The 25,945-nt window shown below is 35.2% G+C and overlaps 1 protein-coding gene across 2 annotated transcripts; it reads left to right on the forward strand.

Moving 5' to 3' along the window:
- Positions 1-25,945, forward strand: LOC138316199 (uncharacterized). 2 transcript variants are annotated; one of them, XM_069257776.1, is made up of 9 exons: positions 1-128; positions 6,230-6,294; positions 11,809-12,045; positions 15,742-15,897; positions 17,470-17,643; positions 18,079-18,184; positions 18,708-18,817; positions 19,191-19,241; positions 20,748-25,945. In XM_069257776.1, exons 1-9 carry the CDS (start codon positions 121-123, stop codon positions 21,086-21,088), a joined length of 1,248 nt encoding a protein of 415 aa, XP_069113877.1. In that variant the 5' UTR covers positions 1-120; the 3' UTR covers positions 21,089-25,945. The 2 variants fall into 2 exon arrangements, with proteins under 2 accessions (XP_069113877.1, XP_069113878.1); XM_069257777.1 differs by lacking the exons at positions 1-128; positions 6,230-6,294 and adding an exon at positions 7,147-7,338.

A 25,945-nucleotide genomic window follows, 5' to 3' on the forward strand; every position in this document is an offset into this window, starting at 1 on the left:
TCTTTTGTCAAAAAAAGATAAAAAAAATAGTCATAATAAACAGTTTTGGGAAATCCGTTGCGAAATATAGCTGAAAAGGGAAGAAATTTATGCGATTCGTTTTCTGACGAAAACAAAATTATGAATGGGTAAGTTTAAAAATCCTTTTGCGTTGAAAACATGATACAGCTGATGAAAATGGGGAAATAACTAGAAGTAGATCCAACAAACCCTTCCACAGGTTGGGCACTGCATATGGGTTACCCTAATCGGATTAGGGTTACCCATTTGAGTAACAGTTACCTGTTTGAAGTAATCAATAAGTTACACAGTGACAATTGAGTAATTATGTGAAAAGAAAACGTATAACGTTGTTTTAAAAATTATTATCAAAAAAAGGCGTCATAATTTTTAGAATGTCTTACAACTGATCAAAGACTCTATGTTTCTGTGGGTGAAATATCAAATTCTGTTGTCTAACTTTGTTGTAAGATGACAATTTAGGTGCTCTCCATTGAGTGCATAGCTATCAGGGAAATTCAGTGCAAATGTCATGGTTGAATGAGTTTTACCTGTGTTCTATTTTTAGCACCATAGTAAGCAATGGAGGTGTTTTATTTTGTGACTTTTACCAAAATTGAGACAATGAAGTTTGTCCCATTTTGATTTATAATGTACTAAGCTTATATATGTTATGTTAGTAATGATGCCATGTCAAAATTATTACGCCCTTTTTTGATAAAAACAACTTCATGCATTTTTCTTACACAATATTCCTCATTTGGGTAACTTATTGATTACTCAAACAGGTAAATGTTACTCAAATGGGTAACTGTTACCCATATGCAGGGTTGTGCCAAACCTGTTCCATGGACATGTTCAAGTTGAAAAAGAACAGTTTAGAATCCGGAAAGTACCTTGGAGTTACAATCAGCAAAGACCTTAAGCGGAACACACCTATTGACATGATAACTTCCAAGGCAAACAGAACCATCAGATTCCTTAATTAGTCGCAACATGAGGGGATGTAAAAAGAGCCTATCAAACACTGGTAAACAGGTTGGGGACGCTCCCGTATACAGGTATATGCAGGATAGTCTTGCATTTGAGCAATAGTCCTATATTTGAGCAATGAGGGATAATTTTGTTACACATATGCAGGATTCTGTGAAATAAAAATGGATAAAGTTGTTTTAAAAATTTGTATCAAAAAAGGGCGTCAAAATTTTCAGATTGAATACTTTATGTTTTTGTGTATGAACAATTGGATTCATCATTCTGCTTTCTCACTTTGTTATAAAGTGACAATTTAGGTGCTCTCCATATACACTACAGCCATCAGGGAAATTTAGTGCAAATTTCATGGTTGATTGACGTTTACCTGTGTTCTATTTTTAGCCCCATAGTAAGCTATAGAGATGATTTTGTTCATGAATTTTACAAACATTTAGGTAATGAAATTTGTTTCCATTTGGGTAAAAATGTGGAAAGTTGTATAAGTGATGATGCCATGTAAAAATTATGATGCCCTTTTTTGATATTTAACATTGTTTAAAACAACTTTATCAGTTTTCATTTCACAGAATCCTGCATTTGCGTAACAAAATTATTCCTAAAATACAGGACTGTTACCCAAAAACAGGACTATCCTGCAAATACAGGAGTGTCCCCAACCTGGTAAAGGCAACACTTGAATATATACCTCACATATATAGTGAAGGTAACTATTATAAAATCGTTAGCATTACCCATTTTATACAAACTTTTACTTTTACTATTTTCAGTGAATTACAAAAATGCTTCTTTGAATTTTTAGCCCACCATCATCAGATGGTGGGCTATTCAAATCGCCTTTCGTCCGTGGTCCGTCATCCGTCCGTCCGTCCATCCGTCCGTCCGTCCGTCCGTTAACAATTCTTGTTACCGCTATTTCTCAGAAAGTACTGAAGGGATCTTTCTCAAGTTTCACATGTAGGTTCCCCTAGGGCCCTAGTTGTGCATATTGCATTTTGGGACAATCTGTCAACAAGATGGCCGACTGGCGGCCATCTTGGATTTTGATAGTTAAAGTTTGTTACCGCTATTTCCCAGAAAGTGCTGAAGGGATCTTTCTCAAATTTCATATGTAGGTTCCCCTAGGGCCCTTGTTGTGCATATTGCATTTTGGGACCAATCTGTCAACAAGATGGCCGACTGACGGCCATCTTGGATTTTGATAGCTAAAGTTTGTTACCGCTATTTCTCAGAAAGTATTGAAGGGATCTCTCTCAAATTTCATATGCATGTTCCCCTTGAACCCTAGTTGTGCATATTGCATTTTGGGAGCGATCGGTCAACAAGATAGCCGACCGGCGGCCATCTTGGATTTTGATAGTTAAAGTTTGTTACCGCTATTTCCCAGAAAGTACTGAAGGAATCTTTCTCAAATTTCATATGTAGGTTCCCCTAGGACCCTAGTTGTGCATATTGCATTTTGGGACAGATCGGTCAACAAGATGGCCGAAGGGCGGCCATCTTGGATTTTGATAGTTAAAGTTTGTTACCGCTATTTCTCAGAAAGTACTGAAGGGATCTTTCTCAAATTTCATGTGCAGGTTCCTGAAGGGGTCTAGTGCATTTTCGGACTTATCGGTCAGCAAGATGATCGACAGGTAGCCATCTTAGATTTTGATAATTGAAGTTTGTTACTGCTACATATCTCAGAAAGTACTGAAAGGATCTTTCTCAAGTTTCATATATAGTATGTAGTAAAAGTTTGAAAAGCAGGGAAAAGATCCCTCTTTCTGTTGTCAGACATAGATCATTCTTTGGTGGGCGCCAAGATCCCTCTGGGATCTCTTGTTATAGAATGAAAAGACTGATAAAGTAAAGCGCACTGTTATGTATAGCGATTATAATGAAGGAGGTTTTCGGGTACCACATATCGTTTCTTTTTGCCATTCTTTGAAAATGTGTTGGATAAAAAAAATACTTGATCCCTTAAATTCTTTGCCTTGGAAAACACTGCTTCTGGATAAGATTGAACCATATGGTGGCAATAAAATTTTTCAAATGAAAAGAGAAGGTCTTTTAAAAATTTCAAAATCTCTAAATATTTTCTGGAAAGAGATTCTGAACACTTAGGCAGACTTGTCTGGAGATTATCTCTCCAAAACCCCTGACAACGTTGCATCTCAGCCAATCTGGTATAATAATTACATAAAAATTGATAATAATATAATATTATATAAACAATGGTGTGAAAACGGTGTATACTTTATTGGTGACCTCGTTGGGAATAATGAATTTTTATCATACGATAACTTTTGTGTGAAATATAATTTGAATATTAATTTTATTGAATTTTATGGAATTTTGAATGCAATTCCTAGATCTTGGAAACATATTTTATACCAAAATAATACACAATTGGAAATGAAATCATGTAAACATATTCAATACTTAAAAAGTCATGAAAAGGTTACCAAATTCTTTTATAAATGTTTATTAACAAAAGTTACAGAAGTACCAAAAAAAAGTCAAGATTCCTGGCAGGACATGTTACATTGTCAACATTCCCAAAGAATCCTGGTCAGAGTTTTACTTACTTCCAAGATATATTACAGATGACATAATTTTGCAAAATTTCCAATTCAAACTTCTTCACAGAATAGTATATATACAAATACTGAATTAATGCAAGTTAAAATGAGCGAAACGGAACGGTGCACATTTTGCGAAGAGGGGAGAGAAACGTTAATACATTTGTTTTGGGAATGTTGTCATGTACAATCATTTTTGTCATCTTTTCTATACCTTTTAAGAACGAAATATCACTTAGAACTGCCAAGGACCCCAATTATTATGTTTCTAGGAATTTTGGATAATAAATACAAAGATGTTATCAATTTTTTATTCCTTATGATAAAATATTATGTATACTTATGTAAATTGAAGAAAAAAATTCCTACAATTAGCGACTGGAAAACACACATGTTTTATTATAGAAATGTAGAAATGTATGGGTTACAAACTTATTCAAATAGGAAACAAATTATTATAAATCAAAAATGGAATTTCATTGAAGGTCTTTTAGAATAATTATTAAAGTAATGAAATTTCTATTAAAATACTCTGTCATATTTAATAAGGCAACGTCATTAAGTTGTTCTTCATGGTTTTTCTAATTTAACTTTAATACTAACGTATATTATATCTGGTTATGTATGGATGAAATAGCATTCTAACTTTGGGTCTTCATAATTTTTGTTTTTGTTTTTATGTTGCCTGCTTAAAGTCCTATGAATGTTATAACGTAAACTCCCGAGTGGGTTTTTCTTTCAAGTTTATATAGCAAACATTGAATAACATAATATGTGTTTTCCTTTAACCATGTTGTTGTTTTTGAGTGTGTTTGTTCAAACAAAAATCAAGTAAATTTTATAATAACATCTAATAAAATGATGTAGACAATTTGTGTACAAATAAGCCCTATATATGTATATTATATAGAAAACACTTTCTTTTTATTGTAATTCAAACTATATAAGACATGTGAATGTGACATCAAAAATTGAAAATAAAAAAAATAAAAAACACTTGAATATGCCTTGTCGGTCTTGTACCCTCCAACGACCATCAAAATCAATCTGCTAGAATCAGTCCAACGTAGACCGACTAGATTTACCACAAGAAACTACACAAATAGAGAGCCGAGTATGATGACATCATTGCTACAGCAGCTGGATTGGGAATCACTATCAATCAGGAGGGCTAAGATTCGACTTGTACTGATGTACAAGATTTACCACCAATTAGTAGCCATTCCATCACAGCACTACCTTAAGCTTGTACAGAGTGATCTTAGAAGTTGGGGAGGACATGCCATCCGTATACAATCATCCTGGAAAGATGTTTACAAAACATCCTTTTTTCCTAAAACCATCGGAGACTGGAACAGACTTCCAGAGTCATCCGCCGAAGCAACCAGACTGGACAGATTTCGCAGTAATCTTTGTATTTGTATCTGTCAACTAGTAATGTACTACATTTAAACTACAGGTAAACTAGTTGTACATTATATATATTACACCCAGATAAGTGATCGACACCAAAACCCCCATACAGGTAATGGGCAGTACTCAAGGCTACCTGTGATGTCTGGTAGCTACATGTAGTCTAGAATCTAGATTACATTTGGCCTTACAAAAAGATATACTCATTAATTAATGACAAAACAGCAAAAGTGTTGAGAATTACAATACTAAGAAGCGCTACCCACTGTACTTATATGTGACTCTAAAATCTATGAAATGTATAATTATCTAGAGAAAGTTAACAAGTGCACTACTAATTTAATGTACATTTGTGTACTACTAGATTATACATGTAGATTAAATGTAGTGAACTACTAGTTTAAATGTAGTGAACTACTAGTTTAAATGTAGTGAACTACTAGTTTAAATGTAGTGTAAAGGTTAGCTTATACTCTCAATTGTACATACAAGTGGTTTATTTCTTGAAGCGTATCACTTGGATCCAAGAAGGTGACCCAATGTACAAGTGTTGTATTTCAATTGTCATCAAAATTTCCCTTTTGGTGAAAACAAGATGTTATAGGTTTGTATTCATTGAAATTTTGATTTACTATGGATTCAAATGCATTTGAAACTTTTGATTAGTACTAGCTTCTTTTACATCCATAAGATATCAAGATAGAAAATAACTAAATATACATACCTTTCATATGGGTGTCACCATATTGGAAAAGCTCAAACGCATTCTATAAAGTCACAAGATGTAGTTCGCTAAATCTGCCTATATTATTAGGCATTTTGTATTTTTTTTGTCAAATATTATAGGGCAAAAAAAACACCTAATAATATAAGTAGGTTTAGCGGACTACATTAGATGGTGCCATACCAATTCGGTACAACTGGTATGAATCTGCAAAGGAAAGCACAGATAATGTTAAAACACAAATAATAAACAAATAAAAATGTGATGATTAAATAAAGTTACAAGTACACCTTGAAGATCATTTTGATTAATTATAACTTTATACATGATACATGTGTATCTGTGCATGTTTCTGCTTTGATGCTTCAACAGTTTATTTGTTTTCTTTAGATACATGTAAATGAACAACATGAAGGATTATGTTACAATTCAAAATTGAATGGGAAAAAAAATGAGATAGCTGATGCACATAGATACCCTGGCAGTATGTCATTTTACTTCTTAATTACTCAACTAATTTTCTTCATTGTAGAATCTGTCCGGTGTTGCAGAATGTTCTTCTTATGACATTAGCTTGTCTGGCTTTTCCTGTTCCTGGTGAGTTTGTGTATGTTTCTGGTAATAAAAAGCCATGTCTGAAAATACTATAATTAGATTATCAAAGATTTTTAGAAATTTGAATTTAATCATTTTTAAATAATTTATAAAATGTTTAGACTTTTCCTTTATACAGTGTTGACATATCAGATACAAAAATGTATATATTAATAGAATCCTAACTGATATATAGTTACATTGTCAGGGCAACTTACAAATTAATGAAATTTATCCATTATTCAAAATAAATGTAATATACATGCATGAAGCAATTTTATTGCTTGCATTCATATCATAATGAAATCATATAGACCTGTCCTTTCTCTATCTTTAAATCCTGGTACCTCCTACATGACTCAATGTGGTTGTTATAGTATTTAAAAGGACATTATAGAATGGAATAAAACCAAAGCTGTTTTATCATATATGTATAAATATAATTGTAAAGTTACTTGATTATTACTTAAATGACTTATATCTCCTTTCTGTAGGTTATAGTTACCGGTATTGTCATATTAGCCCTATAAGCACCCCTTCCTTCTTCTGCCAACTTTGCTAGCCAAGGATATTTAGTCCCATTCTCTTGTCCTTGGCAGATCTCACTTAAAACCTGATGTTTTTGCTTTCAAATTTTGATTGGATGCGATTAGGTTCAGGCGACCAATAAAAACACGGCTTTGTCAGTTTGATATGTTAACAAAACTGAACTGAAGCGATAGTATAGTGACCTACATTTGTATATTGAGGCATCAGACATGCCATACCAGTCAACATCAACTCCTAGAGAAGTCATATTACTGACTATTTAATCAATTATTGAATGTTTTAAAGGATTTGTGCAGCCAAATTTTTTTTTTTAATAATACGTCAGGATATTGCTTTGGATGAATGAAAAATTAAGTCCCACCCAACGAATCGCCTAGCTTTTAGCGCTATTGGTTGGTTTTGGTCGTGATTTACGGGTAGTGTCGACTACGGTTCAGAGATAATGAGCTAGGCGGTCACATGGTCTTGTGATGTCACAGTAGTCCATGGCTAGACAAGGTAAGCCTAGTACTATACACATATACAGCATATATACGTATACGTTAGATCTACAATTTGAGTTTTTCGAGTAAATGGTTTTTCTAGCTTTATGATGTAGATATTTTCAGTTTCAAAACATTCTATTTACACCATTTCAAACATTCAAACAAGCATATATCTTACTTTAGATTAGATAATTAGTCCAATTTGATAGCGATATCAAAATGATGTTCTGATCAGACTGGACTGAAATTTAGATAGCAATTATGATGTAAATTTCTGTGTACATAACAAACAGTATAATGTAACACTATCTTTTTACCAGTAAAATCCCAAAATTTAGCATGAATATATCTAGAATCCGTGTTTTTATTTCAAACTTCTGCCATAACGATACAAATATGGCACAGTTTTTGAGTAAAAATAACATGTGGACGGTTATCGGTTATGTGATATTGGAGTTACAGTACCGAACTTGTACCGAAATTTTACCGAAAATAATATATATATCTATATTGTTGCATTTGAAACTTTATCCATAACTTTTACTAAAAATCGGAAATACATCAATGATATTTCCGATATATGTTTCTAAATTACAGTATAAATGTAGATTTAAATTCATTATTTCAAAATTATACTAAATCCTTAAAATAGTATATTCGTTGTCGATACTTAGTGATATTTAAATAAGTATATATATTTAGTGTGGTAATGCTGTAACCCTTCTTGTATGACTATACATGTAGATTCGAAACGGTGAAAATACATGCTTAGAATGTTTACCAATACCTAAGAAATTACGAGAGATTGCAAAGTATATGCCACAATTACGTAATTACAGTACTAGACTGGAATAATTTTTTAAATCTTTAGTTGAAATAGTTCTTAGAACCATTTTTGTTTCTGAATAAGTCAACTTCCATTATTGTTTTACCTGTGTACGACATATATATATATATATATATATATATGCTTAACGAAGACTTCGTCGTTTGTGCATTTTTTTCTATATATATATATATATATATATATAATATATATTCCTAGGTATGATCAGGGATATTTTATTTCCATTTGCTTTTACATCTTCATTTTAAAAATGGAGGTGACAATAAAAAAATCTAGAGCATAGATGTACGGGGTTTCCATAATTCAAATCACAATCCAATTAATGGATGTCCTAACCTGATTGACAGTAAGACAATAGCAAATACCCGATATAGTCCGCCGAATAGCAAATTGCCCGTGGCCAGGTAATTACAGGTGAGTTCGATAAATGGCGTTGTGTACAGGTAAACAACATTCTGGTCAAGGTATTACATAACCATCAAACCAAAGGCATGGCTAATTATATATCTATATCGGAGTATCTACTCGTATATCGATTAAAAATTGAAAGCGACCGCACGGTCTGAAAAATAGTTTGTTTTGCTTAATATCTCAATATTTAGATCTTTTATAATATCAAAAATAATTTTTTTCTACTATATATATGTTGAAACGTTTTACGGTATTGTAATAAATGTATCTCAATTTATTCGGTTAGCAACACACAACACAATGCTTGTAATGATCAATCATCGGCGTGTACGTACATCAATACTTTAATCAAGGATTTCTTAAATTGTTACGTAAACTTTCATTTTACAGTCACAAACTTTATAATTCACAATATATCAAAGATACTGACTACAGGAAAATATTATCTAATTACAGCTTATTCGTAGCTGAACTCCTCGACAAAAAATCCGAAACTTTTGATTTCTGTGTGGATTTTCTTTCATAATTACACAAAGATATCTGCTATTAGAGCATAAATTTGAGTATTTGAAACATCAAATTTCACTCTTTTAGTTATTTACATTCGAGCCAAAGTTATTGTACGATTAACTTCACTCAAAAGTAATCTTAAAAAATCGTTGATCGGCTTTTCCTGTGACCGTCAATGTAAGTGATAGCACATCAGTTATAGTACAGCTGTAAGCCACGGACTATTATGACGTCACACGGTTTAGAGCTAGAAAATATCCATAATCGGGCGGTCAGAATTTTGGACCTCGATATCGACGGCTTACAGGTTATTCTGGTCGCGTGCGGCACGGAGAGGTTTCTACACGTGCTAATAAAGCCATTTCCAGCATAAACTGAAATTATCATTTTTGACTGCACAAATCCTTTAAACTTGCTAATTGATTGTCTTGGATACGTTGCTCTCCAAACAGATAGGGAAGTAAATACATGCATGGTTTCTGTTTCACAAAGTTAAACTGTTTAATTGGTTGCTTATTACTTGAATGGAAGGGCACAACTGCAGTGATCCAGCAGGTGGCACAGTGCAGGAACATCTGTGAAGTGAGATCTACCATGGGTTGTAGGATGAGAATCGGACTAAATACTCTTGGCAAAGTTGCTCTTCTGGATGAATTGTAGTTATGTACACATATGTAAAGACCACCTCTCATACTGTGCATTTAACAATGTTATACAACTATATGATGCTTATAACATCAGCATTAATATTGTATCCCATATTATATAAACTTGTGAGTCTTTCACATGTGATGTAATACTGGGCCTTAAAGGAAAGAAGCCATATGCATATTTACCGTGACAGATTAAAGTGCCATGAGTACGGAATGATCAAGTTAAAATAATTATTGGCTATTGGCTGACTTTTTAGCCCACCATCATCAAACAGGATCTTTTTCAAATTTCATATATAGGTTCCCCTAGGGACCTAGTTGTGCATATTGCATTTTGGGACCGATCGGTTCACAAGATGGTTGACCAGCGACCATCTTGAATTTTGACAGGTTGAGTGTGTTACCCCTATTTCTCAGAAAGTACTGAAAGTATCTTTCAATGCATATTGCATTTTGGGACTGATCAGTTCACAAGATGGCCAACCTGCCACTATCTTTGATTTTGATAGTTCAAAAGTTTGTTACCGCTATAAAAGAGTAAAGTTATCTTTTTCAAATTTTATAGGTAGGTTTCCCTAGGACCCTTAGTTGTGCATATTGGATTTTTGGACTGTTAGGTCAACAAGATGGCGGACCAGACACTATCTTACATTTTGGTAATTGAAGTTTGAAAAGCAGAGAAGAGATCCCTCTGTCATATGTCAGACAAAGATCATTCTTTCGTGGGCGCCAAGATGCCCCTGGGATCTCTTGTTTTTATGGGTTTTTTTTGGCAACAACTTTCATTTTAATTACCTAATAAGTGCTAATGTGTGAAGAGGTGTCACAGTGCATTTGTATAGAGGACGCAAGAAATATGTAATGCAGTACAGTAAATGCAGTGCTGCAGTTTAAATTTGCATATATATTAGAAAGTTTATGAAGATATTTCACCATATTATAACAATACTACAAGTATGACCATGCGGTGTTGATTTAAGTTGCATCCCTTTTGGTGCATTCGAGTGGAAAACGACAAGGTGTGTTTTACTAGGTGAAATTACCGAGGATCGATTATTCAATACAACAATCGATTATCGTAATCGATAAGCTGTCATCGATCAACAAGCGATTATATGCGACAATCGGAACACCACTAGTGCCCCCTGGGCGCTAATTAAGGCAAATTTGGTAATTAAAATTAGAAACACACCACTGCCATTTTTAGCTCACCTGGCCTGAAGGGCCGGTGAGCTTATGTCATGGCGCGGCGTCCGTCGTCCGTCCGTCCGTCCGTCGTCCGTCCGTCAACATTTCCTTTAAATCGCTACTAGTCATAGAGTTTTGCATGGATTGTAACCAAATTTGGCCACAAGCATCCTTGGGGAAGGGGGAACAGAAATTATATAAATTTTGGCTCTTACCCCCCGGGGGCAGGAGGGGCGGGGCCCAATAGGGGAAATAGAGTTAAATCCTTTAAATCGCTACTTGTCCTAGAGTTCTGCATGGAATGTAACCAAATTTGGCCACAGACATCCTTGGGGGAGAGGGAACAGAACTTGTATAAATTTTGGCTCTGACCCCCTGGTGGCAGGAGGGGCGGGGCCCAATAGGGGAAATAGAGGTAAATTCTTTAAATCACTACTTGTCCTATAGTTCTGCATGGATTGTAACCAAATTTGACCAGAAACATCCTTGGGGGAAGGGGAACAGAACTTGTATAAATTTTGGCTCTGATCCCCTGGGGGCAAGAGAGGTGGGGCCCAATAGGGGAAATAGAGGTAAATCCTATAGATCACTACTTGTACAAGAGTTCTGCATGGATTGTAACCAAATTTGGCCAGAAATGCATCCTTGGGGAAAGGAGAACAGAACTTTGGCTCTGACTCCCTGGGGGCAGGAGAGGTGGGGCCCAATAGGGGACTTAGAGGTTAATATTAAAATTCCTTCAGAAAAGAAACACTGAACCTGTATTCAGAACATTACTTGGCATTACAAACCAGGTGAGCGATACAGGCCCTCTGGGCCTCTTGTTAATTGCCACATTTAGTCTTTACCATTTGGTGACTAATGTTTTTTCCAGGCAAAAGCCAACAGACCTATTACTGTGATAATGTGCAGAGCATATCGGGCCAGACCTTTGGTACTATCATTACTCGTAAGGCAGGAGAAAGTCACTACAGCAATAACCTAGCATGCGGCTGGAGAGTGGACGCAGGTGCTGGGTACCGGATCAAACTGACCGTGGTCAGTCTAGACCTCCAATGGGCAGCTTCCTATGCACTTTGTAGTGGTTATGACCATATGACTGTACGTGATGGTTAGTAATTTCAATGCTTACTGCATTATTGACTATATAGTGTTTGTTCCCATCTGTCTGTCTGTCTCTCCGGATTTGTGTCCAGATGATAACTTGCGAAAAAATCAACAGATTTATTGATATCAAAGTAGTATCCATGATAAAATATCTTTGTAGTATAGGTATATACTAGAAATTGTCATACACAATTTGGCGGGCTTTTCACTGAATTTAGTTTACAATACCATCATTGCCAGGTAAGTTACATTAAGAACTGAAAATATTGTATGGAATCAAGATTTTCATATAGGTAATGCATGTGTTTTCAAGTTATCACCAAGTGACATTGACCTTTAGCCCTGAATACAATTAAGAAAGATCTGCATGAAGTTTGATCAACCTACAAGAACTCTCATCTAAATCTTATTGATTCTAATTCATATTTCAAAATACCTTCGACCAGCTGTTGATTTGCGTAGGTGGTGTCTTCGACTACGTTTGAGCAAATGATAACAAGATACCCAATGGGCCTTAAAGGTCATCTGACTTAAAATTTTGTGTTGTTATAAAGTATATAATTATGTATTCAATTAATTGACATATATACAAAATCTAAAAATAGTAAATTTTGGTAAACTTTGACCTCTTGCGAGCTTTTTAATAACACAGAGCATGTAATGAAAGAAAGTTAGAAATAATTCCCTTCAACAAAACATCTTCAGATTTTAAATAATTTTTTATGTCGTAAATATAAACTGAGCTTAATGAAACTTTGTATGTAGACTAACATTAGAAAGATCTTGAACGATTTCGAAAATCAGTGTGATACGACTGTAATTTAGAGAGTAATTACCCTTTGCACTAATCATTATTATTGACCTTGTGAATGCGATAACTTGAATAAATATAAACCGAGCTTAATGAAGCTTTGTATGTTGACTAACATTGGAAATATTTCGGACAAGTTTGAAAATCAGCTTGATTTGATAGAAATTTAAGGAGTTATTGCCCTTTGCACTTATAATTATTATTGGACTTTGTGAGCACGATAACTTTTAATAAATATGAAGCGATCTTAATGAATCTTTGTATGTAGACTAGCATTGGAAAGATCTCGGACGAGTTAGAAAATCAGCTTGATTCGACGGTAATTTACGGAGTTATAGCCTTTGCACTAACAATTATTATTGGACCTTGTGAACATGATAACTTGAGTAAATGTAAACTGAGCTTAATAAAACTTTGTATGTAGACCTATTAGATCTATGTTCCTAATTTGTGAAAAAAAAATCTGTTAGTAAATGAAATATATAATTTGTGTCAAATATCAGGTGACGTTAATGCCCATGGGCCTCTTTTATACTTTTTGAGTTATAGCTGTTTTTGTGTTTTTAGCTTTTATGTCATTGCAGCCATATTGTTGTTTTTTTAGCTCACCTGGCCCGAAGGGCCGGTGAGCTTATGTCATGGCGCGTCGTCCGTCGTCCGTCCGTCCGTCCGTCAACATTTCCTTTAAATCGCTACTAGTCATAGAGTTCTGCATGGATTGTAACCAAATTTGGCCACAAGCATCCTTGGGGGAGGGGGAACAGAACTTGTATAAATTTTGGCTCTTACCCCCCGGGGGCAGGAGGGGCGGGGCCCAATAGGGGAAATAGAGGTAAATCCTATAAAACGCTACTTGTCCTAGAGTTCTGCATGGATTGTAACCAAATTTGGCCACAAACATCCTTGGGGGAAGGGGAACAGAACTTGTATAAACTTTGGCTCTGACCCCCCGGGGGCAGGAGGGGCAGTGCCCAATAGGGGAAATAGAGGTAAATCCTTTAAAACGCTACTTGTCCTAGAGTTCTGCATGGATTGTAACCAAAATTAGCCACAAACATCCTGGTGGGAAGGGGAACAGAACTTGTATAAATTTTGGCTCTGATCCCCCAGGGGCAAGAGGGGCGGGGCCCAATAGGGGAAATAGAGATAAATCTTTTAAAACGCTTCTAGTCATAGAGTTCTGAATGGAATGTAACCAAATTTGGCCACAAACATTCTTGGGGGAAGGGGAACAGAAATTGTAAAAATTTTGGCTCTGGTCCCCTGGGGGCAGGAGGGGCGGGGCCCAATAGGGGAAATAGAGGTAAATCCTCTAAATCGCTACTTGTCATAGAGTTCTACATGAATTGTAACCAAATTTGGCTACAAACATCCTTGGGGTAAAGGAACAGAACTTGTATAAATTTTGGCTCTGACCCCCCGGGGGCAGGAGGGGTGGGGCCAAATAGGGGAAATAGAGGTAAATCCTTTAAATCGCTACTAGTCATAGAGTTCTACATGGATTGTAACCAAATTTGACCAGAAACATCCTTGGGGGAACGGGAACAGAACTTGTATAAATTTTGGCTCTGACCCCCCGGGGGCAGGAGGCGCTGGGCCCAATAGTGGAAATAAAGGTAAATCCTTTCAATCGCTACTAGTCATAGAGTTCTACATGAATTGTAACCAAATTTGGCTGCAAACATCCTTGGGGGAAGGGGAACAGAACTTGTATAAATTTTGGCTCTGACCCCCCGGGGGCAGGAGGGGTGGGGCCCAATAGGGGAAATAGAGGTAAATCCTTTAAATCGCTACTAGTCATAGAGTTCTACATGGATTGTAACCAAATTTGGCCACAAACATCCTTGGGGGAAGGGGAACAGAACTTGTATAAATTTTGGCTCTGGTCCCGTGGGGCAGAAGGGGGCGGGGCCCAATCGGGGAATTATAGGTAAATCCTATAAATCGGTACTTGTCCTAGAGTTCTGCATGGATTGTAACCAAATTTGGCCATAAACATCCTTGGGGGTAGGAGAACAGAACTTATATAAATTTTGACTCTGACCCTCCGGGGGCAGGAGAGGGGGGGGCGCCCAATAGGGGAAATAGAGGTAAATCCTTTAAATCGCTACTAGTCATAGAGTTCTGCATGGAATGTAACCAAATTTGGCCACAAACATCCTTGGGGGAAGGGGAACAGAACTTGTATAAATTTTGGCTCTGGCCCCCCGGGGGCAGAACGGGTGGGGCCCAATAGGGGAAATAGAGGTAAATCCTATAAATCGCTACTTGTCCTAGAGTTTTGCTTGGATTGTGACCAAATTTGGCCATAAACATCCTTTGGGGAAGGGGAACAAAACTAGTATAAATTTTGGCTCTGACCCCCTGGGGCCAGGAGGGGTGGGGCCCAATAGGGGATTTAGAGGTTAATATTAAAATTCCTTCAGAAAAGAAACAATGAACCTGTATTCAGAACATTACTTGGAATTACAAACCAGGTGAGCGATACAGGCCCTCTGGGCCTCTTGTTTTACCTGCTTGATTTTATTTAAGTTATATCTGTTTTAAACTTTTGAGGTATGACATCATAGCGGCCATATTGGATTTTCGACTAACATGAAAATGTTGCTGTCACCCCTTCAACTTGTGCTATACAACATGACAATAAGTTCATTAGCATATCTCTTACCATTTCCTAGATTTTTTTGCACAAAATTTTAAATGCAGAAGAGGAAGACGAAGAATAAAAAAAAAAAAAAAGAACAAAAACAATATTGGTAGGTATTTTCCCCCAAAGGTGAAAAGCCCTAAATATTCTGGCAGCAATAAAGCACTCTAGTATTGCTGTGTTTTATATTTGGAGGTTGCAGTGAGACTGTTTTTATTGAATCATTTTTGACCTATTTCTAGGTGAGACAGAATCATCAAGGATATTACTGGACATCTGTGATAGTACCAATCCATACCAACTGGTCAGCAGTGGTCAACACCTCTACCTTAACTTTGTCTCAAATGACAAAAATTTCTACGATCATTCTGGCATTGTTCTTCAGTTCGAAACTTTTGGTAAGTTGAGCTTATGGATAAATAAAAATTGCTAGAATATTTGATATAATATATAAACTAATAGTGATAGCACTGATAAATAAAACGAATCATTGTTTGTTCCCAAATATTGCCCTGAAATAAGTTCTCTTATCTGTCCTTCTGTCCATATTATTGCATTTGCCATTTTTTGCACAATATATTCATCTATCTTTTATTGCACAATTTATCAATTAGAAATTTTTTCATTTGTGAGCATGGGCTGAGTGTGTGTGTCTTCAAATCTCTGTTTTGTCTTTTGAATTCAAACTTGAATTGTTAAAAAAAAGTGTGTCCAAGTTGTACTACTTGAGGTGTTGTGTTAAACACTTAAGATGAAAGTTTATTAAGAAACAGAAGTTCTTCCCTCTTTTAAACTTTCTTTAGTAGTTTGTGGGATTTCAATGGTGAAGGGTTCTACAAACATTCAGTATAATGTAGGATAAGTTCTAACAAAATGATCATCTTTGCAGTCTTGTAATTTAAAAGTCCCCCAACTGAGTGGGAAACTTATTGTGTTTGCTCCGTTTCTTCTTCTTCTTGGTCTTCTTCTTCTTCTTCTTTTTCCTCCGCGACTTTGTCCGACCATTTTCTTGGAAACTGTAAGTCGGGATTGCCATGAAATTTTGCAAGGTCGTTTCTGGTGACCTGCAGTGTCAACCGATTTCATTTTTTCCGACCAGCATCCAAGATGGACAGCCTTTCATTGTTCAAAATTGAACTGTTTATATATTTTCAACTACTGGTCTGATTTGCCTGGAATCAGTTTAAGTTGTAGTTTAAAACAGATTCTAAATTTTTAAAGTGAAAAATACCATAATTATGAGGGGAAACAAACCCAAATTTTTTAACTACGTATTTCAAATTTTCTAAAAGCAATAAGAGTCATCTCACTTTATTCACTGGTCAGCAGGGGTCCATTTTAGGTCCAAATTCATTTTTGTTGTATTTGTAAGTTATAGATCATATTGTTACTAGTGACACAAATCAAATACAAATATAGGCATTGATGTGCCTAATAAAATAAGTATTAACTTTAAATGATGTGACTTTTCAAAAAGCATTTTTCTTCTGCGAAATAAAATTTATTTACCGGTAAAACAATGTCACTTCATCATTCAGGGGAGGTCACTCTTGTCAAATTAGGATCTGTTGAGATTTTGGGAACTTTATGTGATGGCACCTGTCACAATAAGATCTTGTTATATACATATTTGGTAAGAGAGTGCTATTGATGATAATATAAAGTCTGTAACATACCAATAAAACCACAGCTAGCTCTTACTAAATGACCATGGCAGTTATACAACTAAAACAAATTATTCACGAAATTCAACGACCAGAACCTCCCTAATTAAATAAGATATACAAAATGTAATACAGAATTCTGTGAATTGTAATTAATTAAAATAAAAACCCTCAAAAACCCAGCGTTACATTTGTATGTTAATCAGAGTACCATATTGTTCCAGATGAAACATGTACATTGTGACACATTAATGTGTACTGTTCTATCGAAAACATGTACTGGTAAATTGTGCCATATTATTTCAGACGGATACTTGTGTCCTCCGGGATGGATTGACATGTCAACTCCAGATAACTGTTATACCTTAATGACACAGCCAGCTGTCGGAGCATCCTACACGTCGGCCCAACAGTATTGTGGCTACAGCCAGTCAAACCTAGTCAAGCTTGACTCCAATCAGCTTGTAGCTGCTATACAAGGTGTATATACATGTATCATAAAACCTTTTTACAAAGGATAGTCTAAGAGATTTCTCTACTTGCCAAAAAAAAAAATGATATTCCTCCCCCAATTGCAAATGCTTGAGACTTACTGCTTCCACCCTCCCAAATTGTCTTGAGTACCACAACATATACAGTGTTTGTATAACAGCTTTCTGGGAACACAAATTAATCATTTGTTTTGCCAGTAGCTTACTCAAAATATCAAATAATCTTGACTCGGTCTAGATTTTCCTACATTTAAGTTAAACTTTTTCACCTGAAAATCAACCATGCAGCTGAGTATCACCTGCAGCTTAATTACATGTACCAAGAACCCAAATCAGTTGGATGAGGTGAAGGTGAACTACCCCTCCTTCATCATGAGCCAGACTACAGTAATAATATCTTGGTTGTTAAACGTTTTGCTTTCAGACTATGGTAAAAATGTAGCCAGAGTATCAAAGGCTTGGATTGGTTTGAATGACCTTGAGACAGAAGGCACCTACCGATGGCTAGACGGCTCAACATCAGCTATTCAGTAAGCTGCAGTTCATTTTCTATGCTCAGCAATGGGGTCCAATCTGAAATTAATTTGATGCTCTCTATTTTGGGGTGTACTAAATTTTCAGGGCATTCTAAAATTTAGACAATATAAATCTGTTCATATGTATACTTTTGCAATAAAAAGAATGTCAGGAAAATATAATTAGTGCAACCAAAAGGAATTTTCAATCAGGTTGAACTATATTTGCAAATCAAAATATGCTTAGAGAACATGATTCCACTCAAAGGTTTATAGAGAAGATAAAGTATTGATTGGTGCATGTTTGGAGAGGAATGATTTTTTAACTTGTAAGCATGGAGAACAGCTAGTTGTAACACAGTGAACTAATTTTGAATCTCTTGTCATAAAATATGTAAAAGTAGAAATATAAATTGTAATTTTATATCGAAAAACTTTGATGTTCATGACACTTGTAGTTTGTGTTTCTGTAAAAAAAATGACTGCCATGGTTTCCAGGTTAATAGACTCTATGCATGCAAATTTACATTGTCAACAGGTTCTCAGAGTCAGTCGAAAGAGACTGTGTTGTCCATAATTTTGAATCAAATCACTGGGAGGTGAAGAATTGTGAAGATGAAATGCCCTTTGTGTGTGCTAAAGCCAGAGGTGAGGGAAACATTTGTAAAATACAGCTGACTAATTTTACAATTATTATCCAGTTATCAAATATCATTCTCAGATAAAACTTAAATGGAAAGAGTAGGTGCCGAGGTGTAGAGAAAAGCTTTTACATAAATTATTATGTCTCTATTTGAAAGGAGATAAATATTTTATTAGTTCTGGTTTCATTTCTTCCTCTTCTGATAGTCATGAACATACAATAAACATACAGCTCCTACCAAGTATTGGTATATATGTCGTCAACTTTTAGCTGGCACCTGACACATCTTTGATTAAAGTTTGATAGATCCTTGTTCACTATTCAGCGTGTTATTTGTCAAATCATCACATCTACAATCCAATTTACTGTATATTTCAGTTGGACAAACCACAGTGTATTCTGTTCCTACTGCTAGTGATGATGACTCTGGTGAGTAAGGTCAAGGACACTAAGTGTAACAAACAGAATTTGCTATTAGCTATAATCATAGGTGTTTAGCACACTGGTAAGTCAAAGACCCACTATAGACTAATATAATTATAGAGAAAGGTAAGGAACTCCTCCGTGATGCAAAATTTTGTAATTTAGTACAAAGTGCTGTTAAAAAATATCCAGACCAGATATCTCAACAGCTTTGGTCTTAATTAAAAGTTAAGATGTTAAACTTCAAGATGATAACAAGAAGTCATACTGAACTAGTAAAAAATAACTTGAAAAATTGACAAATTCCGTTAGTTGGACTCGATCAAGAACATTTTTGCAAACTATAATGTTTATTCTCAACACTGAAAACATGGTTGCCTACAATAACAGGCTTTGACATAAACAAACATCAAGTGAAAACAAACGTATTTACTTGTTTGACGCTTCGTTCAAATCGCCCTCTCGTGGTCCTTATGTCGTTAGTTATCCGGGTCAGGTAGACGGCCATTTTGCCACTATCTTGAAAGTTATGTAAAGCCTAATCTCATTGGTTGGTTGGTTTTAACTCTGCCAATCAAGAAAACACCTGAGGTTCTTGAACTAAATTACCCAATTTTGCATCACGGATGAGTTCCTTACCTTTCTCTTTCTTTGACTTACCAGCGTGCTAAACACCTATGCTGTAATCTACTAAACTTACCATCATTACAAATCCTTATTCTAAATTTCATATTACAGGCAGTGAATGAAATGTATTTTCTTTCCCAATAACTTTTTTTATCTCTGAGTCAAATGATAGTAAAGATAATATAGATATTCCTAATTTACATATCCAGTTTAGATATCAATGGAATGGAGGGGATAGTTAGCTATACATAGATGTTACACAACGAGTGGTTGTTGGATATGGAATTTATTCCACACGAGTGAGTTATTTTTTTAAAATTACAAAGGACACAAGCTTTAGCTTTTAATTTAAAAAAATAACTTACGAGTTTGGAATGTATTTCATATCCAACAACCACTCGTTGTGTGACCTGTTTCTACCACAATTAAATCATCTTTCAGCCAAGATACGATAATATTATTTGCCGACATATAGCAAATAAGGTGTAGTGATATCATCACAGGCAAACTGGCACTTATCAGTATTCAAAGATCTTAATTGCATAACATATGTATAAATAATAAATCATTTTAATTATGAAATTGTACACCCCTGAGCTATTCCATGCATTCCTACCTACTGAACATCTTTTTGAGTCTAGCTTTCTATAGATACTTTAACGTTTACATCAAAGTAACATATACTTCATAATCATCAAACCATTGTAACTAAGTTCAAGTCTGGCCCAGGTGCATTAATTCAATCGAAACCAATCAAGTACAGCAACATGACGTCATTCGACTATTGTTGACGTTCACAATTCGTAACGTAACAATGAACAAAATAGTAGTAAGTGATGACATGTGTATTTATACATATCATAAGTTTGACTGATGTGTTTACAGTTGGAGGTAATGTAACCACTGTCTGGGCCATTGTCCTCGGAATCGTCGGAGGAATACTGCTCATACTTCTCATCTTCTTCTGCTACTGTTGTAATAAAAAACAGAGTCGTAAACCAGAATACAGAGCAACAAGTCGTCAGCAATCTACTGTTGAGGAGAGGAGAGAAAATCAGCAACATAGTAACAGATCAAGTGTGTCCATCACCTTTACTGCCTCTCCAACTCCTACTGCTCCTCCTATTAATATGGACGGCAGCACCAACCTGGTCTGGGGCAACGAATATGGACCGGCGCCACCATCTTACGAAGAATCTATGCAACATCATGTTATCACTAAATAATTTATCACCACTGCCTGTATTGATACAAGGTTTTCTTTTTCTTTCTCAAAGTATGAAAACTTTGATGTGAAGTTGAGAAGTATCCAAAAACGGCAGCAATCAATTCATACTGATTTTTGCTCAGTTTTTTGTCGGCAAAGACAAACAATTACAACATGTTAAATATAGACCTTAGATATAAGAGTTTAAGTGCAGTTCTGACTATGTTCAGTTTTTCAAACTTTCTCAGGTTACCAAAAACATAGAGCAAAACATGACCATTCTTGATGAAACATTCAGTACTTTTTTTTCAACAATTGAATGTTTTCATAACCTTACAACTTGTCTGGACATGATGGCAATTGTTCAAAAATTCCTTTTAAATGTTATATATTTATAACAACTATGTAAATATGTTTTTCATTTTCACTTAAAAAAAATTAATACTACATATTCAAATATTTTACTCGTGTTACATAGGGTAGTATGTGAGTTCAATTTGACTTTAGGTTTGGCCTTTTATGTCAAATTGAAGTTTATATCCCCAGTGTATGATCTTGCTCATTATTTTAGCCTTACATATCTTATTTCAGGTCATATCAACATGTCATGTCTTTAAAGTGTATGTTAATCATGCTGTCAGGTTGACTCCTGTAGGAGGTATTAGAATCACTGGGTGGGCCAAGTCAAGAAAAATCTGAATCAGCTATGGCCAACTTGATTTAAACTCTTCTATGAAGAGAAGTCGTCTCGGAAGATCTTCCACCTCATAGCTGGAAGAGCTTCCTGAAGTGGAAGAGCCACAAATCAAGTGGTCAGATGTTATAGAAGTAGAAGAGGACAGGTCCAGTTAGGATAGGGATAAGATTTTGAATCTGTTTAGTGATGGACACTTAATTGACCTCAGGAGGGTGCTTGGATATTGTTCTTTTTCCGTATCTACCCTGTGATGCATACTGACATTGCACATGTACATAATACATCAGAAATTAGATGATGTGCCAATGGCCATGGTTAATTGTGATCGATGTTTTACAACCCTGTCTTTGTGTGTGTAAAAAACATCATACAAATTGCTGTGAAGGTGTAAGAATGCTGGAGTTAGGTTGTCTGTTCGCTATACATGTAGGAGATGAGGTAAATGGTGTTGCTTAGGGTAAGACCATGCACTGTGTAAGAGGGAACATACTTTGTGTCAGCTATACTCCACCTCCACAGGGTCTGTCCTTCGTGTCCTCTATATCCTAAAGACTATAGAGTAAATAGACTGAAGCAGCTGCCTCAATAGCAGGTTTGGATATCAATCTATCCAACAATCATCCTTTAGCCATTTCACAGAGACTTACCCTGTTGCCTCTGTCTCTCCCTGGCCCCACTCCCCATCCCCCACTCCATCCCCCGCCCCTCTCCATCCCTCAAAAAAGGAATCTCAAATCTCATCACATATATTATCATTTTGTCATTTACTAATTCCCTTCCCTGTATTCAGCACAACATTCCAAGGTACCACCTTAAAATTGACTGTGATATTTGTGTTTGAACTTTTAACCTTGTTGTAAGATATAACATTATAAATAGAGCTTTAGCTACATGTTGTATACTGCATTCCACTAAACATGTGCCCAGAATAATTACCTTGTACATGTACATGTAGTAAGAAAGGAAAAGGTAGATTAATTAAAACTAAATCTAATCCTCAAGTAAAAGACTTTTTTTTACGCTATGAATCATCACATGCTTTTTTTACTGACAAATAATAGTTGTTTATTATGTTTCAGTATGTCCTTATCTAGGGATTCAATCAATCCTTTTTAATTCCTATTTTAATGCTATTTTCTTCTTGGTATAGCGTACTTTTAATATTGAAAAAAAAGTTCTCCTAAGTCCCACCAGAAGTTTGCCATATTAACTGAATGTTCTTGTTTTTTTAGCCCACCATCAACAGAGTTCTTCTCAAATTTCATGTACAGGTTTGCCTAGGGCCCTAGTTGTGCATATTGCATTTTGGGACCGATCGATAAACAAGATGGCCGACAGCCGCCATCTTGGATTTTGACATATTGAAGTTTTTTACAGCTATTTCTCAAAAAGCACTGAAGGGATCTGTCTCAAATTGCATGTGCAGGTTCCCCAATGGGCCTAGTTGTGCATATTGCATTTTGGGACCGGTTGATGAACAAGATGGCTGACAGGCGGCCATCTTGGATTTTGATAGTTAAAGCTTGTTACCACTATTTCTCAGAAAGTACTCAATGGATCTGTATCAAATTGCATGTGCAGGTTCCCCTAGGGGTGTAGTTGTGCATATTGCATTTTCGGACCGATCAGTGAACAAGATGGCCGACAGGACGCTATCTTGGATTTTGGTAGTTGAAGCTTGTTACCACTATTTCTTAGAAAGTACTGAAGGGATCTGTCTCAAATTTCATGTGCAGGTTCCCCTAGGTCCCTGGTTATGCATATTGCATTTTGGTACTGATCTGTGAATAAGATGGCCGACAGGTAGCCATCTTGGATTTTGATAATTAAAGTTTGTTACTGTTATATATATCTCAGAAAGTAGTCAAGGGATCTTTCTGAAATTTCATGTGTAGTAATAAGTAGTAAAAGCTTCAAAAGCAGAGAAAAGATCCCTCTTTCCTTTGTCAGACAAAGATCGTTCTTAGGTGGGCGCCAAGATCCCTCTGTTTTTTTCTACATCATAATGTTCTCAAATGCTAATTCTATAACTATCAATTATAAATTTAAACTGTTAACATGTTTTTGGAAGAACTGCTTGTTTAGTTTTAAAATTTGATATGTATTTTGTAAGAACCTTGTAGTGTGTATTGGTGATCAAGTGACGGACCTCTTGTTCATGACTTGTGTAAATATCAGGTAAAATAAACGCTAAATATTTATTGTAAAATTTAACAGTATCTGTTTTGTTAATAATGTGATAGACAATTTTGTTTTAAATATTGTGATTTCAACATTTTTTGCAAGGAAAAAAAGAACATATTATGTAATGGAAAATTATTTGTATGTTATTTATATTCGTTTTATATATTGTTTTTATTTAGATAAAATTTAATGTTTCTTATAATTTGTGAGTTCCTGTGGAGTGTACATATATACAGTCAAACCTGCTATGAAGGTAACCTCTGTATAAAGTTGTATAAATAGCACTTGTCAATGTAGGACAGATATACAATGTCCCTTTGGTGATCTTTATAGACAGGTTCGACTGTAGCTATCAGCCAGACTCTTATGTTTAAAATACATGTATGATACTTGTTGTAATCTTGGAGAAAGCGGTGTGTGCTCATCATTGTGTGTATTTATTAGATGTGTGTAAAACCAAAACGGACATTTGTCTTTGACCATGTAAATGTACATGTATACCTATTTTATCAGTAAAAATAATAATAAAAAGAAACTGTCAGATGCCTTATATGCTCATGGGTACATGTTCAAAAAGTGGATCTTATTGTATATCTTTTTATCATTTGTATGTAAATACTAATTAGTAGATGTATTTATTCAAATTTGAGTACATTGTATCTAGAGATCAGAATGTTCACCTTAAATTTGACAAAGTACCGGTGTTCATTTTAGAGTTGTGTATCTCTTGTGTCTTTCTTAGACTTTGTATATGAGAGGAACACTGAAGAGGTAAATAGGCAGAAAAATACAAAGTCTTTCAAACAAGAGACTAGATTAAAGTATATGGATTGTTTCTGATTCCAGATAAAAGAATAAAGTCTGATAAAAATCACCATAGACAATGTATTGTAAATGTGGAAGTTTTCACTAATTGCACGGAGGTCAATCGCTTGATTTTCCCCGCATGTAATATTTTGTGTCATTTTTTGTGCATATTTTGTGTAAACTTTTATTGTTGTTAAAAGTATGAAAGTGTATCAATTGTTAAAATAACAACACTGAAAGTTTTATGTATGCAAATCGCGAAATTAAAGTAATTAGTCGGGCAAAGAAAACCAGTCTAAATGCGTTCATTGGCCTTCCAAAAGTCCTTACATATCAGAACAATGATCCTGTTCTGCTTACATGGTCCAGTGAGTTTTGACCATTGAAATTTAACATATTTTTAAAAATGACACTTTGAAAGCGAGGTTGCATGGACATTGCCAGCCAGGAGGACATGTTAGGATTTCTATGACATTAATTAACTTTTGTTCTTCACATGCAGAGTGATTTTGACGGGGAAATTTTTATTATTTTTTTCATAAGAAATTATACTGGATATATTAACACCATTTTCACCGACTTTAGTCTTCCTTTGCCCAACTATTCACTCAGTGTCTAATTTACAAAAGATCTAAGGGTAATATACCATGAAGGATTATGTATTCAAATGGATAGAGGAACTAGCTAATGGCTGTTCACATTTGTAAATGTTAATGTTAAGTACAAATGAAATCAGCTCATTCATTTTGTACTTATTTATTTCATAAGTCAAGTGAAAGTTTGAAATTTAGGTGCATGGGACTGATGCTAACTTTCAATCGCTCAAAGTCCACTACATATACAATAAATCCAGCTACATTTGTACAACTGTTTTCTGAAAGACTTTGTGGATAACCCTGTGCATTTGAATTATTCGCAGGGATTGTACACATGTTACCCAACTTAAATATGTTATGCCCTTCCCCATGCAATTTCATTGTCTTAAGTTTTATCTATGATATTAAAGTATATTTCTCCAAATATTGAAATGAAAAATATAGTCTGGTTCTAGTGTAAGTAAAAGCACTGCCATAAATAATAATAATTTATATGTGTAATTTGTTAAATTCATATAAAAGTGCCAGGAAAGTCTACACCATGAAGTGTGTTTTTTCTGCCTTTCCTATTCATTAAATATTCTACGCTTTA

Source organism: Argopecten irradians, chromosome 2 (assembly GCF_041381155.1).
Source record: "Argopecten irradians isolate NY chromosome 2, Ai_NY, whole genome shotgun sequence".
NCBI classification, from domain to species: Eukaryota; Metazoa; Mollusca; class Bivalvia; order Pectinida; family Pectinidae; genus Argopecten; species Argopecten irradians.